The sequence below is a fragment of the Cebidichthys violaceus genome, unplaced genomic scaffold (genome assembly GCF_023349555.1).
Source record: "Cebidichthys violaceus isolate CVI_PGR_0920_01 unplaced genomic scaffold, fCebVio1.0.p SCAF_5, whole genome shotgun sequence".
NCBI classification, from domain to species: domain Eukaryota; kingdom Metazoa; phylum Chordata; class Actinopteri; order Perciformes; family Stichaeidae; genus Cebidichthys; species Cebidichthys violaceus.
The window spans coordinates 6,123,034-6,140,738 of record NW_027176705.1 but is presented as its reverse complement, the minus strand read 5'-3'; the positions used below and the strand labels follow the sequence as shown (position 1 = coordinate 6,140,738).

At 40.3% G+C, this 17,705-nt stretch overlaps 3 protein-coding genes across 3 annotated transcripts in view; 2 read left to right on the top strand and 1 right to left on the bottom strand.

Moving 5' to 3' along the window:
* Positions 1 to 200: 200 nt before the first annotated feature.
* Positions 201 to 8,056, bottom strand: LOC137887410 (saccharopine dehydrogenase-like oxidoreductase). The gene is made up of 12 exons (XM_068730375.1): positions 7,747 to 8,056; positions 6,269 to 6,381; positions 5,050 to 5,130; positions 3,989 to 4,118; positions 3,773 to 3,822; positions 3,397 to 3,527; positions 2,425 to 2,542; positions 1,762 to 1,881; positions 1,578 to 1,634; positions 1,314 to 1,425; positions 959 to 1,040; positions 201 to 382 (listed from the first exon to the last, which is right to left on the bottom strand). Exons 1-12 carry the CDS (start codon positions 7,943 to 7,945, stop codon positions 292 to 294), a joined length of 1,284 nt encoding a protein of 427 aa, XP_068586476.1. The 5' UTR covers positions 7,946 to 8,056; the 3' UTR covers positions 201 to 291.
* A 110-nt stretch (positions 8,057 to 8,166) lies between these two features.
* tfb2m (transcription factor B2, mitochondrial) lies at positions 8,167 to 12,860 on the top strand. Its single transcript, XM_068730374.1, has 10 exons — positions 8,167 to 8,468; positions 9,012 to 9,372; positions 9,864 to 10,047; positions 10,214 to 10,305; positions 10,455 to 10,608; positions 10,939 to 11,087; positions 11,287 to 11,376; positions 11,619 to 11,678; positions 11,781 to 11,929; positions 12,104 to 12,860. Exons 2-10 carry the CDS (start codon positions 9,085 to 9,087, stop codon positions 12,291 to 12,293), a joined length of 1,356 nt encoding a protein of 451 aa, XP_068586475.1. The 5' UTR covers positions 8,167 to 8,468; positions 9,012 to 9,084; the 3' UTR covers positions 12,294 to 12,860.
* A 386-nt stretch (positions 12,861 to 13,246) lies between these two features.
* Positions 13,247 to 17,705, top strand: part of cnsta (consortin, connexin sorting protein a) — a 21,855-nt gene continuing 17,396 nt past the window's right edge. Inside the window, exons 1-3 of the mRNA XM_068730373.1 lie at positions 13,247 to 13,356; positions 16,978 to 17,066; positions 17,169 to 17,561. Of these exons, the coding sequence (XP_068586474.1) occupies positions 17,054 to 17,066; positions 17,169 to 17,561 (406 nt within the window). The 5' untranslated portion in view covers positions 13,247 to 13,356; positions 16,978 to 17,053. The remainder of the gene's footprint in view (positions 13,357 to 16,977; positions 17,067 to 17,168; positions 17,562 to 17,705) is intronic.

Sequence of the window (17,705 nt, the reverse complement as noted above, 5' to 3'; positions counted from 1 at the left end):
TTGGCTAGAAAATGCTGCTGCCGCTGTGCCATTTGTCTTACAAGCAGAGGGTTAATAGTACATTCAAGCCAAATGGAGACTGGCAAGTTTCTGACCAAATGAAAAAGATAAATGCAGAAAGTACCACCAAAAATAATGTTAGAACTTCATCTGAAAATGCACTCCCATCTCTAATCAAGGTGCTCGTGATGAAATAGCTCTCCTCAACAGTTGGAAACTTTCCAGTTGTTATTATGCATATTAGTAAGTGCTGAGAAAACCTGGAGTATGACATCAGGGAGAGGACAACCTTTAGATGACAGAAAATTGGATGCCGTGTTTGTTGAGGCGGTCCGTCAGTGTGGTTTTTGCAAAAGCAGCTCCTGGAGTATAAACTCCTCCCCTGGAAATGAAGCATAAAAAAGAAAAAAAAGAAAAGAGTTTCATACCCAAGTGTCATGAACTTTAAAAAGTGACATTCTTAAAATTAAATGGATGTTTAAACACTAGACTGTAAAATATGAAATAATTACTTTCTCTGGCTTGTGCACATTAATTGACATGAAATTATAAATGACAAAAAAACCTCGACAAATAAACTGCATAAACATTAAATTGACATCTGGTTTATCGTAGATTCAAGCACCCAATCTCTGTGGGACTAAGGGCAGGTGCCCGTATACATGGACTAACCTCATTCTCATAAAACAAACAAAAAACCTGGAAGACCAAACGTGCACAGGACCTGGGAAATTTAAATAATCTAAATGTTTGACCCAGGTATCAAGGATGGCCCTATCCAGAGTCAGTGTTTGGTTTGACTGTAGAAACATGACAGCTGGCTCTGTTCAGAGGACCTGCTCCAAATTCTGCCAATATGTCCCCCAATGCTACACACTGTTCCTTAAGTAGTTCATGTTGTGTGCTGTATTTGGGTGTCAAGTCATTTCCAGGTCAGGCAGTAGATGTCATAACTTACGTTTTGGGCAAGGCTGTGGGTTCGTTGAGGATTGTTAGAGCAGCCTGTACCATGGCGATGGGCGTGGCCACATATCCACACTCTGAGTAATAAGAAAAAGACAATAGAATAACCACAACACACAACAAGGATGGTGTTGAACAAGCCAGACTGGGTACCTGGTCTGATTTGCATAATAACCAGCCTGAATAGAAACAACTAACATGGTTGATGTTCATATTACTGCTATGTTTTCACAATTTTATTCCTGCATCAGTGGAGGGTTTAAAATATTTCAAGCCAAACCGTTTTAGGAGGGAAACCCAAGTATCTCTTTGTCACATCAAGTACAAAACCTACTAAGATTTCCAGTTACCTGGTCCCTGCACCAGTGTGCGGATCTTGCCGTTAGGTTTCCCCTGGGAGGGGTCCTGTTCCTCTGTGTAGCCCTCTCCATAGAAAGCAAACTGGAAGGATGACGCCTCCATCTAATACAAACATGGACACACACATCTCACAATACAGAGCATCTTCTTTTCAGCATATGTTACCATCCAAACTAAATGGATTTGTTGGCCTATGTATGAACTGAAGAGCATTCATTAATAGTATAAACCTTATTTTCTGGTCAGCACTTTACCTGCTTTCTAGTTGGTCCGGCCTTGGAGAAGAGTCCAAAGGAGAAGAACTCTGGGTGCTGAGAAGGAGAGTACGAACGACAGACAGACATAAGCATGTAACCAGCACACAGTATGTGTACTCTGACTTTTTAGTTTCAATAGTAGAGTAATCAGTTAAAGTCAGTACATGCCATGTTGGTTTACCTTGATGAGTAGATTGCGTCCAAAACTGAACTTGACTAAGATCCAGAACATCATGCCAGCAAACATCAGCTTGACGATGTTGCCAATACCTCCAATTCCTGCATACGCTCCATACTGAACCTGAAGTAAATAAAAGTTGTATTTAATGCTCGACAAACAAAGCAGAGGCAGTAACAAACACACCGTTTCCATTTTGATGCCATCTTATCCTGAAAACAAGACTGTTGAGGTAGTGTCCCTGCACACGCAATGACTCGGTCCAAAGTAAAAACTAAGAATATTGAGAAGAACATGTGGGGAGGATTTTCTTTGCATTAGTCATCTCTGATCAAAACATCTTGTCCAAACTCATACAGTCTATACAAATAAAATTAAAAAATGGACCGAGATAACAGGATGTTTGCCACTAATCCCAACTTTTCCACATAAATATGGTTGGAAAATCCTGATTAGCACAGACCTGGTTTTAAAACAGTTTTGCCCAAAAACCTAAAATCCTAATTGGTCACATCTGTGAAACTTAAACTTAAATTAAACACAGTAGGGTCTCCATGATGTTTCTCTACAAGAACGCTATTAAGAATTATCATTATCGTTTTACAAGTGAATCATTAGAGGAATATTGTGTAAAAAAAACAACAAAAAAACCCCAAAACAACTGACCGGCTTTTCCTGATGTTCCTCCACCAGAAAGCGCTGAGTTCTCTTCACAACGGAGGGATCAGAGCCCATGAACGGCACCGTATACTGCTGGATCTCATTACTGAAGAACAAATTTCCTCTACAAATACACACACAAAGAAATACACTCTGAGAAAACACAATACTTTCAGCAGCATGAAAATGTAGTCCAACTTCAGAGCATGCTCTTGCGTGTACTGAAGGATGGTGGGATTTAACTCCATACCAGACACTGGTACAAATGTGGTAAGAGGATTATCCATCAATATTATTGGCCGTTACTAACTCATTACATATATGACACATCAGTGTACATGTCGGCTGATAAGTAACGACAAATTGCAACCAAAATACTAAAGATATGTTTGAGGCCATTTAAAAACAGTGAGGCTTTATGGTTTGTCCACCAGAGAGCACTGGCAACATTGTTTTTCCAAATGAAAAGTTTCCTACTCCATGCATGTCTTGGACTCTTTAAGAAGTCCAATAGAAGATATTTCTTTATCCTATACATATATTTTGAACAGAATATTGGCTGATATATTGCTAATGTATTTTTTATAAACACTCAAATATTGATATATCTGTATTGCCCCATCAATCCTCGTTGCTCCAAAGGTTATCTAAACAGTCTGTGTTACCAAATCAAGAGGGAATCTTCCCAAGTTACAGTCTTTCCAGTATAAAATGTCCCCTTTGTGTTTCTCTGGACAGTGTTTCCGCACTGCTGCTGTTTTAAGAAAGATTATGAACCTATCCTTTCATGACTGATTAAAATACAACAAAGGTCTCCAGTAATGACATACTGGCTCCAAAAGTTTTTTTTTTTTTTTTAAATGTGTAGATTAGCCTACATTTATGTTTGAATGTAAACATACTATGTACTACAGAATATTGATTTACCAACTTTGACAAACTGGCTGTGGAGGTGCTATTAAGAAAAGGTCTACGTACCTGCGTTTAAGCTTAGAGCCAACAGTAGGAAGAGGTTTGTGATTAAACTTCCTCCTGAGACTCTGGAGCTTCTGGCTGTCGGAAAAGCCGTAGATAGCTGACTGCCATGTGCCATCATGGATACATCCGCCCTGATAGAGGAAGACGGAGAGACAAACATATACAAAAGGGGAGAAAATGTGGGGGAAAAGGAGAGCAAAAAGGAGGAGAACATAAGCAAAGACAAAACAAGTCACATTTGAGATTAGGAGAAAAAAAATTAAATGCCACATAAATATAAGACTGTACAGAAATGAGGAAGATAAGGAGGAAAGTGGGTCATCAAGGAACAACAGCTGGTTCATTGCATGGACTTGTGGGTAATGTAGTTACATACCTCCTCGCCTGAGCCGACAGTCAGGAAGCTCTCCACTGCAGTCAGTGTTCCTGTCAACACATATACACACACCATGTTTAGCAGAGAATAATATGACAATGAATGAATCATTATTAGCAGCAGAAAGAGAGTGAGTGGACCGCTGCATATCCGTCTCAGATGGGGGGGGGGGTTCATAGTTAATGTGTGTTTATGAGCATATCAGTATAGACGTACCCTTGAACTGGTCCCTGGTGTAGAGGACTCCCATGTCCGCAGGTATGGAGTCGAATCCACAGCTGCCTATGATGTACACACCTTTCTCAGCTGCCTGGCTGCTGTAGTTCAACTGCATGCCCTCCAGAAACTGAATACAGACAAAAACACACACGATTGTGGAAAAGCAATGTAAAAGTAATTGTCTATAATGTATTAAATTCAACTGGTTGTGACGAGCATGAAGTTATGGTGAAGTTTGTCCCTTTGTGTGATGAGGGTGGTGGGGTATTTTGTGTAGCTCTCAGAGAACCTTAAGGAGCTGAGACTGACACACGCTGCATTACAAAGACCGGCATCTGTCAGCGAGGGAAAACGGCTGTCATGCGGAAAAGTGAGAGATTATTTTCTGTAAGAGGCTACAGCATGAAATGTAGCATGTCTCCCATTAATTCAAACACATAAGCTGAATGTTCAGACATCTGCAGGATTAGATCCATGTAGGGTCCACTTCCAACATGCAGGGAGAGACAGAAGATTTTAAATTCTTATTTAGCAATTTGATTTAAGTCAAAATAATTTGGCAAAATTAATAGTGTAAAGGTCAGTAACTCAAATGCATTTATTCTACACTATATGTTTTTAAATATATGTGTTTGAGTATTTAAAGTTATAGTTTTAGTTAGGAGTAACCCATAAGAGGTGAACCTTTTTATAAAATAATTTGAAATTATCTTTTAATTTATTTGTTTGCATTCAAATGTTCCATTCAAAACCCACAATGTAATATGGCAATAAATGGGTTTAGTTTTGACAGCTAATATTATTGTATGCAATTTTAACAATAACAATTTTTGTAAGAAAACCAATCAGTTGTTCAGTTTGAGAGATGTGTCTTATTTTCTTCTTTGTATGTTCATCATTTGTCATTAAAAATAAAGAAAACATGTATTTCATTCAATAAAATTAATGGAATACACAGTAGAATACTTGATTACTAAAATAGATAGTTGTCTTCCCTACCTATAACGATCTTACAGTATGTAATGATTAATGTTGTGCACACAGCACTATGAGCATACCTGAGGCTCTCCACTGATGTCAATATGGTGGGCTCCATTCTCCACACAGGCTTTGACCACTGGCTCGCCATAGAACCTGTACTGCACACGCGCACACGCACGCACGCACGCACGCACACACACACACACACACACACACACACACACACACACACACACACACACACACACACACACACACACACACACACACACACACACACACACACACTGTTCCACTTTTTCCTCCTTTCTCTCCTACTTTGGTTGATGGTTGATTAACTATGGTTCATTCATGTTGTCTCCTCACATACACAGAGGAAGCCACTTATTTCTGATGAAGAAAACCTGCAAAAGTTGATCAGCCTATGTTGACTTAATTGATTACATGTTTATGCAGCACATATCTGATATCAGAGAAGCATTTTGTATAGCATGCAGTGACACCAACATAGCAAGAACTTAAAGAAACGTTTCTCAATCTCAGCTTTTATCTACAATGTCTTGGGTAACCACGTCATAAAACGGTCAAAACCAGTTTCTTGCCTTTCATATCACAGTGGACACTGGACACCTCAAGGTCCTCTAGCTTATCGTTACAACCGGACAAAAAAAGTCAGCTAAGTGTGAAGCCGACTATTCAACAATCCTTGTTGCTGTTCCTTAGACTATTAAGCAAGACATGTGGTTTACAGTGTGGTCTTTTTCATCCAGGTAATAGATTCATCACATTTATTACACACATGGCTTTGTATTGTCAACATAAAAACATGACCGTACGGTTTGATTTAAACTTTGTGCCTCAGTTTTAACCAAGCTGGCAAAGTGCTGCTGTGTGAAACAGTGGTGGTTACTGCAGTGGAAGAACAAGACCCTGAATGATGCACAGGACGCAAAGCTGTTCTGGAAACCCACTTTTCATTCCGACTTTAATACAATACGACTTATTGTGTCCTGTAAGTCAGTAGCCCTCATTGTGTAAATGAAGGCTGCGCGCTCTGTCTGTGTGTGTGTGTGTGTGTGTGTGTGTGTGTGTGTGTGTGTGTGTGTGTGTGTGTGTGAGAGAAAGTGAGAGAGAAAGTGAGAGAGAAAGAGAAACAGAGAGCGAAACAGAGCTATGTTGAAGAGATGGGAGATGCTAACATGCCAATGTTGTGAGATGATGTGAGAAAAAAATAGTTTGTGTCATGTGACGGAGCAGGTTCTGTGTGTTAAAGAACAATCCCAGGCGTCTACTTACAGGCCCCACACAGTTGAGAACAATTACAGCCTGTTTGCACATGGCTGCCAGGGAGTCTGGTTCCTCGACATCTGCCACGATAATGTCCACCTCTGACCTGAGCTCTGGCTTACCTGCAAACACACGCACACACTTTGTAAGGATAGGCTCTTAACTGCTATAGCATATTTAGAACCAAATGTTTGCTATACAATTCTCAGTTTCTATCATAGCCCTCATAAATACAAATATTCATGATTCCCAGGTGTGAAAATTAGTAAAATAAAAAATAAAGGAGGAATAAGTGTCAGTGTTCGATGAAATGTGTCATTTAAGGATTTCAAACCTGTAACTTTTCAATTGTACTGTATTTGCCAAACATAAGTGGCCCAAAAAAGAAAAAAGAAAGGACTTGCTAAAACCATATAAGCTGTTTTAAAATGTGCCACTGTAACTCTTTGGGACCTTTGGAAGAAAAAGGCAAATTTTGGATTAAACAGACAAACTGCAGTTTTCAGTGTTAACTGAAAGGCTTGTCAGGCTGTGTGTGTGCCGTCATGGAAGGGGATTGTACAGTGAGCAGGTTTGTTCCATCAGCTGTTGTGCACTCCCTGAGGAGACAACAGAATAACTATCTAATCCTCTGGAAACTCACATTCCTATCATGACAGCAGAATAGCTCCCCGGTCTTGATCTAGTGATAGACTTAATTTTCCATGTTTAGAGTGTTGCATGGATACAGATGATCAAACTGGAAAACTACTGGCATACTAAATATATTCCGTAAATATTTGTTACAGATTCCACATATTAATCGCAATGAGGCAAGTTATATTTCTGTTTTTGTAAGAGTTGAAATTGCTCACCAATTAATCGATTAGTTAATCAACAGAAAGCGAATAGCTAAGCTAGCTATTTTAAAAATTAATCAATTATTTAAGTTATTTATTAAGCAAAAGGCAAAATGTTTGCTGGATACAGCTTTTCAAAAAGGGAGAATTTCCTGTTTTTCTTTGTTCTGTGTACTTGTAAACTGAATATTAGGACTGCTGGTTAAACAGAAAGCCACGTGAAGACATCAAAATGGACTCTAATAGGGTAACTGAGATGTGCTTTGTTGCCATTTTTAGGCTGAAAATAGATCAATCAATCAATTACTTGAATGACTCAATTGCGATCCTTAATAATACAAATTGTGTAAATAAAAAGGTTCCCTTTTTGTCGCAACCTCGCTTGTACTTTGTACCTCATGTTAAACGTATCACTATCAGCAAGCCCAGCTTAGATAGATTACTCATCCGGAGTTAAGCAATTACCCTTTGCTTTAGAAATACAAAGTATTTTTGAAATATCAGATAAAAGGCGCAGTCTCACCAAATACAACATCCTTGCATATGACATAACAGAATAATTGAGACGCTATCCCTGTTGCAGAACTGTCAGTTCTAGACACAATCTGCTTCAACATGCACAACTAATGGAATTGTTTCGATACATACTGAGGACTCCGGCGGCCTGCTCCAGAACTTTTTCCAGCTTCTGCTTGCTCCGGCCTGCCACGGCCCACTTCAGGTTCCCTTTCGGACCCTCGGACACAGTCCGGGCCACCTCCTCCACCACAAACTGTCCCGTGAACCCAGAGGCTCCGAAGATAATCAGGTGATAGGGCCTATTGGATGATGTCTCAACACGCGCCATAGTGACAGCAAACAGGCTGGAGGATCTCACTGCGATAGTACCTTCACCTCTCACAGAGACTGACAGGAGAGGGTACGACTGCGTGCTGCAGTTTTGACAGCGCTGCTTTCTACTTCCGTAGCAACATTATGCTAATATGCTAACATACAATAGAGGTACTTTTTTTTTTGCTACCGAAACAGTTGCATATAAAGAAAGTGTGTGGCGTTAAGTGTTTTTTTTTTGTTTTTTTTTACCAATTTATATACTTCTAGTAATGCTATAAGTTAGTTGTGCTTTATTTATTTTTTACATTCGCATGTTAGTATGACTACTTCCTGGATTTTCTCATTGGCCTTATTTGAAGTCGCTTGTCAATGACGACATTCACATGCGCCTGCAGCACCACGAGCGTTGCAAAAACAACGGACGGGGGTCGGCTACTCAATGTCACGGAGTTTTACCAGTGAACAGACAGACCATAGCCACTTTTATGTCACCAATGTGGTTACATTTGGATAAATATAGGATCATCTTCGATAAGGTATGTCTGTACGAAATTAAAACATTTTAGTTGTAGTTGTTAGCGTACGGCTAGCCAGTCTGCTAACAACATGAAACTGTTATACGCCTTCCTGTGACAGATTGTCTGCGAGGTTATTTTGTACCTGTTGGTGAATTTATAACCAAAGTCTGTGAATTTATGGGATGTAGGACCGGGAACGCTTCTCCTGTTAGGTCGATAGATTTAAGCCATCAAGTTTACCTCCCCCCCACGTGTCATTATAACATATTATACTTGGTTTGGCATACGCGTGTTTTTGTATTACGATATTAATACATATATTAATAAATTACTTAATCACATAAAACATATAAAGCATGATATTTATGATTTCATCCACGGTAACTGCTGCTCTCACGTTAGTACTATGCCAGGTTAGCTACTAGAACAGTTATCGAGTAAATTCGTGGTCTAGTGAGTTACCCAAGTGTCATTGATTGATAGTAATCTATGTTGGTGCCACTTCAATGCCTGCTATTCACCTTAACATCATTGGTCCCTTTTCCTCACCATTCCCTCTAGGCAATGGCCTCTTGAAGAGGTCCCCCGACCTTCCTCTCCCTCTCCTCTGTAGTTACAGGTCCACTGGTCCACCATGTCTACCCAGATCTGTAGAGTGGTAGACCTGATGATGCGCTCTGCTTGCTGCCAGACCATCAGAAGTAGGTCCTGTTTGCACAAAGCAGTGTTGGCCCCTGTGGGTCACTATGGCCTCTGTGTCCCTGGGGCTCCTATGCTTCATAGAAGGGCCTACAGCCTGGACTCTCTCTCTTCGGGTCCTGGTCGGCCCACACTGGGTCCAAGCTCTCAACAGCCCCGTGCAGAGAGGACGTCCCCCTCCTCAGCACTCGCACACAGGAACCTGTCTGCTGTAGCTGTACAGGTAGGCATTCATCTTTGATCATCCACTTTCTTTCCATCTCTATGGTCTGATATTCTGTTTTATACAGGTGTGTTTCCTTTATTGTTGAGGCACACAACACATAGATCTACTCAGCCCCAAATGTTTGCCCAAGACGACTGCTATTTGCCCAGATGTTGACACTTTCTTTCTTGTATTCCTATCCATGCTGTATTCTAGTTTGCTGTGTTACTGTCTGCTGCTGCAATGCTCAAAGTTTGCCTCAGGGACCATTAAGTTCCGATTTATTTGATTCCATCCTAATACACCCTATAATTCTTGAGGTTTTCATGGCTACTAGAACCACTTTTTGCGAAGAGAAAATCCAAGTATTGATAAACATCTTTTATTTGTGCAGTAAACTGAAAAAGATAATAAGGGAATAGCTTGACAGTGGTTTCTGACACACTGAGCTTTTTCACATATGATATATATTGTTTTCACTCTCTACATGCGTTTCTGTCTTTCTCCAGGGCCAATGTCGTCCTCTGTGCCGGTACGACTTACTAGACCTTGGTGAGGTAGAGGAGAATGTACGCCGTGCTCAGGCCTGTAAAAAAATTAGACACTTCATAGTGGACCCAGACCTGGCTGAATTGGTAACACAGCATCTCGGATCTGTGAATGCTAAAAGTGTTATCTTCGAATGTAACCCAGGTATGTACTTGTACAATCTTTAAGTCAGTGCGAAACACGGAGGAAAACCTATTTGGCACAAATGTTGACAAACTAACCAGATATTTTTTGATTTGGGTGAAAAAGAGAAAATATGTGTATTTATCATTTATAAGTTTGTGTTTATTTTTGTGTCCGTCTTTCTTAGGTCCAGGGGTGTTGACAAGGACACTGCTAAATACTGGTGCTCAGAGAGTTGTGGCTCTTGAAGGGGATAGATTCTTCCTACATGATCTACAGGTAACATAAACATCTCTATACATCTAACGACGTTTTGTATCTTTACGCTGAGTTCTACTCTCATTTTAATTATCTGATTTTATTTGTTAATTCATTAATTTTCCTTTTATTTAGCAGTTAGTCAAATAAATGATGTTTTCATGTTGTAGGAGTTGGAAGGTCGTCTTGATGGTCAACTGGAAGTGGTTCACTGTGACTATTTCAAACTAGACCCCATTGGCAGTGGAAACCTTAAACCCCCTGTGATGTTCACTGACAAACTGTTCACTGACTTGGGAATATCAGAAGCTAGCTGGACTGATGGTGAGAAGAAACAAACGAAGACACCACTGTGTTGCAAATTCAATCTCAATCTCTCACAAATACACACAAAGAGGTTTCCTCTTGTTGAGCCTCTGGCTGACAAATCCCACCTCCTTCATACATACCTGTATCTATTTACCTATATTAAGATCCACATTCAATGGATCACAGGTATCAAACATTTAGATGAATATGTTTAGAATCAAAAATCCCATTTCATCATTGTAATGACTTGGTATGTACCTTTTACACAATAACACACTTAACTCAATGTCCACTGATCTTCATCGGTAATGTGTTGGTAATGTATTCATGCATGTGTCTTTCTAGACATCCCAGTGAGGGTAGTGGGTATCCTGCCTCTGCGTAATGAGCGTGGAATGCTACTGAAGATGGTTTACGCTTTGTTTGAACGGCTGTCTGTCTACAGATACGGAAGAATAGAGCTCAACCTCTTCATAAGCGAGAAGGAATACCTGGTAAAAGAACAAGAACATTTTAAGTGCTGCATTTGTAGAAATGAGAACCAGTTTGATCAAAGTGTGTGTGTGTGTGTGTGTGTGTGTCTGTGTGTGTCTCTGTCTGTCTGTCTGTCTGTCTGTCTGTCTGTCTGTCTGTCATTATGTGTCATTCTTTGATCCTTGTGTAAAATATGTAACGCGGTTATTTCTCCATCAGAAACTGGTGTCACGTCCGGGTGAAATGATGCACTACAGAGCCTTCAGTGTCCTCTGGCAGATGGCCTGTGATATCGAACTACTGCACAAGGTACAGTATGAGGGAGGGTGACAAATACAATACATTTAGGTGATTATGCTAATATCATAAAACCAGTAATGTTGCCATTTAAACAGCTGTTTACAGCAAAGACAAAGTGTAAAAAGCATGTTGCAGTGTTTTGTTTTATGCTACCAAAGCTTCCATGTTTGCACACATTTTCAAAATAAAGAGGGTGAATGTGATAGAAAGAGTGTTCTAGTTGTCAACGGTCCTCATTTCTGTCTGTGCAGGAGCCCTGGGAATCATTTGTGAGGTCTTCAAAACAGAGAGTGCCAAGCCCCAAGGGCAAGGTGAGGAAGAGAGCAACCTCAATAGCAGCAATGTAAAGTTGATTGTTATTGTCTGTTTTAATAACACCTCTCCCCTCGTCCTCTGCCTCTTTCTCCCCTCAGCTTCCAAATGACCACTTGTGCCTGGTGCGTCTGCGTCCGCGGGCTGATCTGTTTTCTGCAGGCCTCACGCCGTCTAATGCTTCAACTCTGCTGATGATGATCAAACAGTGTCTGGCAAAGAGGAAGGTCAAGCTCATGGACCGCCTCAAGTAAGCAATACACGCGTACAAAGCTATTGAGACAGGCCTGTAGTCAACACATTGCACGTGTCGCATCAAAGAACTGCATCCATACTATAATAGTATCATAGGCTGTTCCAGTCGACACATCTTCCCACCTTATTTTCCTTTTGCTCATTCTCCCTCTCTTCTGTCTGTTCCTAGTCTGTGGTCTCCAGATAGTGGGAGTAAGCTGCTATCGGAGTTGGGCATGCCGGAGGACATACTGACGGGTCATGTGTATCCAGAGGAGTATCTTCGACTGTTCCAGCTGATGGACAAGAGTCAGGAGTTCACACAGAGCTGGCTTTATGAAGAGATTTTGGAGAACACACAGAGAGAGGGTTGGGGCTGATGATAGACACAGGTCTTAGTTATAGTTTTATAAAAATGTAATAAACAAGTAAAAATAACAAATAATTTGTAATGTATTAAAATAGGCGCACAGAAGATGCATGCATAAGTGCATACATATATACAAGAACGCTAAAAAGTAGTAAATAATAAATTAAATGTTCATGAAATGGATGCAGCAGGTCTCTGCAGTGATGAAAAAATAATATTGCAGAATAAAGGTCTGCATGGTCAAGGGTGCTGGGAAAAACAGCCTCATGGGTGCACCAGGTCATGCAAATTTTATTTTAATTCAGAAATGTGCATATTATCGAATGATGTATACAACTGCAGTTTTGCTGATGCAGTATAGTGTGACAGCAGTGTCACAACATGCATCTTGTTTTGCATAATTTTCCAAACCTGGAGTTATGGTGCAGGAAGAAGGTGGAAGCAATTCTTTGTATTTATTTATATCCCTTATGTGTGCATACGATTTCAATGTCTGAAATGTCATGTCTTACATACTGTGTAAGCTGCGTGTGTCATATGATTTGTAAGAAAAACATTAAATCACAATTTTTATATATAGTGTGTGTGTGTGTGGGAGAAATTGATATCAGCCCTGTTTTTAGTAAGTGCTTGAACCTTCAATGCTCTTATTTTGAATCTATTACTCTTCTTTCCTGGTTGCACAAAGTGAACACATGGTGATTAAATGGGTTAATCATATTTCTATTTTTGGAACTGTCATTCTCTGCACAGTATGTTATGGCCTGAAGCTTTTAGTATCTTAACTCATCCAACACTGTCTGGCTTGATCGACACTATAAAGTGAAATGGGTAATCTAAAAGAAAACACACTGGCTTGAATAGTTCACAGTATTGTGGAGAAATATTCCTGCCTGTCCACGTACTGACAGTGTAGGAACAGAAGATGGCGACCGTGCATCCCGTAACTACCAACAGCACGATACAGGCCTGATGACAGCAACGACCCCTGACTGTCGGTAACACCTACATTCATTAACGTCACAGCAGCTGGTGATGCTCAATGCTTTACAATTCAAACAACCTGTTCAGCCGTAAGTACCGCTTTACTGTTTTGTGTCTCAAAAGTTGTTTAGGTTTTTTTGCTAACGAGTCGAAAGCTAGCGCATTTATCTAAAGCACATTGAGGTGTAACGTATTTTAAAGATCTTGTGGACAGATGTGTGTCTGCCATTGCTCGGCTAGCTCTCGTCAGTTAGCTAGCTGCAACTGATCTGTCGCCGTAGCGTTGTGTATCGCTGTTTAGTTATGAATGGATAGGCACCAACTTCGGCTGTAGCTAATCAAACGTTTTCAATTTGATGAAGCAGTACAAGCCTGTCAAAGGCGTGAAATCAACGCTGCGCGTGAGCCGTAACGATAGCGACCGAGCTAATCTCCTGTAACGTAAAGTGTTGTACTATTAACGTAACGTTAAAATGTTAGCTTGTTTACCAATCATAAGTTAATTAGCGTTAACGTTAACTCGCTAGTAACCAGTTAATGTTTACGGAATCGGTGCCATGGTTGAAATGACTGCTGTCACTTGTGTCTGCTGTCAATTGTCTATGTTTTAACATTGGATCTTCAACGTATCTATCATTAGCTAACGTTAACGCTAAATATACATGGGAATAATGTTAAGACAAACCTTTTCTCTCTGAACTGGTTGGTCACTAACGTTACACATTTTAACTGGTTATAGCTAACGTTAGAGACTTGCTGGCCTAAACTAACTTGGCCAACAACACCAATGCCCCATCGCTTTGAATGGCAAGAGTGCAATTTACTGCAAACATTTTACATCTCATTTGCTAACTTGCCAGACTTTTTTTTTTTTAAGTTTGTTTAGCTTATTTGTAAAACGTCTCAAACGTTAAACATAGGACAATCAGTGGCAGTTCATGTCACGTTGTTTTTAGCTCTGCTCGCTGTCTCAAGTCTCTGTAGTGGCCTCTCACAGGACAGGATCTGTTTCCTCCACATTGTGTTTGTCCTTATGGCTTAATTCCCACTCTGTTTGTCCCTTCTTCTGTCTTTCATTATTCATGGTCCCCTGTGGAGTAGGGTGCAGACATAAAGAGGAGAGGATGGATGGCTGTATGGACAGATGGCTCTGAGGGAGCGAGACATTAAGGGAAATTTTACTGTAAACAAAAAGATAAATCTCACAAAGCGTTAGAAAGATGACGGGTACAGTAACAGCTGCATGTGTAAACTGCAGGTCGTCGTTGCATAAGTCTTGATGTCACAATTGTTTGTCGCAGGCTGGGACCATTTTATCCTCCAGAGGGACATTAAGAGTAAGACGACTGCAAGACAGCCTCTCATACAATACTTCTATTAGTATCTCAAAGTCTATAATTATGCCATCCCATAGGTTCTCTCCTCCCTCTGGTGATGGCAGTACTCAGTGCTGATTGTCCCTAAGAGTATTAATAATAATGTGCACACAGGCAATCAGAGTTGTGCTAGGAGTGTTTGTCCTTTGTAAATGTTTTGGTTGAGTGTTACAGAGGGAAATACATGCTTACAGGAAGAACAATTAGCTTAGTGCTGCAGGAAACCAGGACAGCTATATTCCTCTGAGATAGGCTTTCATTAGCCTGGAACGGATGTGGGTATTTGTGGAGGTTTTGGAGTCAAAAAATCACCAACGTTAGTCAAACAGTTGTTGGACGTGTAAAGGAGTTTTAGCGAAGGATCCGGTCATGCATATTGTAACCAGGGATAGGGGACACGGTCAGTGTAATGTTTGACAAGGAGGCATCTGTGTGTGCTTGTGGATTATAGGTTTATTAGTAGATTTTTGTTTTTCATTTGAAAACATTAAAACGGCTCTATGTGAAAGTCTAGAATTGTCAAATTGATGGCCTACTAGTTATACAGTGCGTGCTGTTAATGGTTGTCTCACTGGCCTGAATGCAGGTTGTGTGTATTGGGCAGTCTCGGTATTATCCAAAGGTTGAATCTGTCAGTTTTTCCGTTCAATTTCTTGCTGACTTAACTGTGAACATAAGTAAGGCAGTAAAGTAAAAAAGCATGCTATTGCATAATACTGGTTTGTGCTGTATGCTGATTTACCAGTTTCACAACCTCCTGCATCCCATTGGAACCGCCCTGCAATAAATCCTATCTTTGAATATCTTATACTTTTCACTGTGTCAGAACAATGTTGATTTAACATATAAGCCGTAGTTTGTAGAGTTGTCTTTCTGCATTGCACTTTATAGAGTGCTGCAGGGATGACGTATTTGTATATCCCCACCTGGAAGATAGCATCGCACTGGTTAACTCAACAGAAAGCCAAGGGAATCTTTCCATTGGATTTTGGATTAGTGCACAGAATCATATCTGCGGCAAACACAGGTTCATGACACTTAAACGTTTTGTTCAGCAAGATAATCTCTACAAATGAACACTAATTTTACTAAGTTTGAACTTTAAATGCAAATCCTAGAAGTAAAAAGATAACGTTAGGCTAGAAACAAACTGCACCACAGTCGCATGACTTCACATCACCACCACTGAGCTAAAGGAAGGCGTACTAGTGTTTGTAGTAATAATGTTTAGTAGTCCTACGAAGCCACTTGTTAGCAACCGTCTTTTTAAGACTTGTAGAAGCTTCAAGTGGGATCATTTGCTGACTTATTTTCTTTAGTGGAGCAAAACATTAAAATCTCTTAAGTTCATGTGAACCACAGACTTTATTTTACACATCCAGCCAGAAACCCATTGACTTTGAATCAAAGAAACAACAGCTGGAAAAGGCTAACTCATTTTAAGGTTTTAGGACTCATTCCTGCAGCATTCTATCGTAGTTCATAGTGTTCTGTCTTCCTACTGTATGTAAATAGAGATGGACAATAGAGATGGACAATATCATTTATTGCATCTCATAAATTTACCACTTGTCTCCCTTTGGCATTTTACCAGTTATTCTGTATTCTTGATTCACATTGTACATTGTCACCGTTCTTGCTCTTCCCATATCATAGATATTTCTACAATAAATGAACAGCACCATAGCCAACTTGTAAATGTCTTTGAGTCTCTCTCTCTCTCTCTCTCTCTCTCTCTCTCTCTCTCTCTCTCTCTCTCGCATTTTTTTCTTCTCACTGTCTTGCTCTCTGTATTTAATGTTTAGGGGATCTGTAAAAGGTATTGGAATTGAAAAACTTGTTTTAAGAAGATTGTGAAACCTAAATCCTTGACATTTAAATGTCCCTTTGAGATTTATTCTTGTGAGCAAATAGATGCTGACGTGTATTGTTATTCACAGATAAGTTGCGGGACACTACTTTGCTTTAGATAGGGAGGAAAACTAATATTAACAAATGTAATCTTTTTCAGCCACACCGTACAGTGTTTAGCTAGACAGTGGTGTCCTAACGGTTCAGAACTTGTACAGAGTTTTCAGTTGTTTTCTATATAATGTATTGTCAGGTTTGTATCTGAAGTGTTAATGATCACTGTATGATACAATGTAATGATACATTTGTAGTATTATACTTCCAGGAGTTGGTAGGACTGCTTCACTTATACAACTAAACTTGCTAAACTTGTTTTGTATCTCTCCCTTTCACTCTCTCTCGTTCCCCTGAGTGACTTTCTCTGTCTTCCTCATACTTTCTGTCATTGAAATGTCTTTTGTCTCATTCTCCTTATCTCTGCAGGCTTGAAGACAGGCTTGTTTAATAGCCGACGCAGACCCTCATGCTCAAAGCTGAACCGTTGTGAGGGTGGTGCCTAATGGATCATGGTGGTGAGTGTTTTAAATGTCACTAAAAGCATAACACAAATTATAGGCTCAACATATTTAAGTACACCAATTGACATTTTGCCTGATTCTTTATTTTGTCTCCAGGTCAGCTTGAGAGGGAGGACAGAGCAATGTCACAGGTTCAGGTGGGCGGGGCCAACCTCTGTGATAACCTTCCCAATCCCGACGCTCTCGCTGCCCAAACACGAAATCTCAACGAGACTAACGCGCTCGCACCGACTCAAAGCCTTGCTCCTCGACACAAGGAAGAGGGAGGAGGGCTCGTCCAAAAAACCTCTGTCAACAACAATGGAAAGGAGGAGGAGCACGGAAAGGAGGGATACACAGGAAGAGGCAGAGAGGAGCATGAAGAAGAAGAAGACATTGATGAGGTGATGAAGGGAGAAGAAGAGGAGGAAGAATCGGAGGAATCAAGCTGTCTAATTCGCTGCCAGTCTCCCGACACTCCAATGACCGATTCCTCCTATTCAGAGACAGGTCGGGAACATACACACATGAAAGACATAAACACATGAAAGATATACACACATGAAAGATATACACACATGAAAGATATACACTTTCTCACACACAACTGTTGATGGCCATTTGGAGGCAGTAGAAGACCACAACAAGCTAACA

Coding starts and splice junctions, on each gene's coding strand:
- tfb2m (XM_068730374.1), top strand. CDS start 9,085: ATGTCTACCCAGATCTGTAGAGTGGTAGACCTGATGATGCGCTCTGCT. Junction 10,048..10,213: donor TATCTTCGAATGTAACCCAG/GTATGTACTTGT, acceptor CGTCTTTCTTAG/GTCCAGGGGTGTTGACAAGG. Junction 10,609..10,938: donor AGAAGCTAGCTGGACTGATG/GTGAGAAGAAAC, acceptor GTGTCTTTCTAG/ACATCCCAGTGAGGGTAGTG.
- LOC137887410 (XM_068730375.1), bottom strand. CDS start 7,945: ATGGCGCGTGTTGAGACATCATCCAATAGGCCCTATCACCTGATTATC. Junction 5,131..6,268: donor TTCTCAACTGTGTGGGGCCT/GTAAGTAGACGC, acceptor GCGCGTGTGCAG/TACAGGTTCTATGGCGAGCC. Junction 1,882..2,424: donor AGGAACATCAGGAAAAGCCG/GTCAGTTGTTTT, acceptor TATTTACTTCAG/GTTCAGTATGGAGCGTATGC.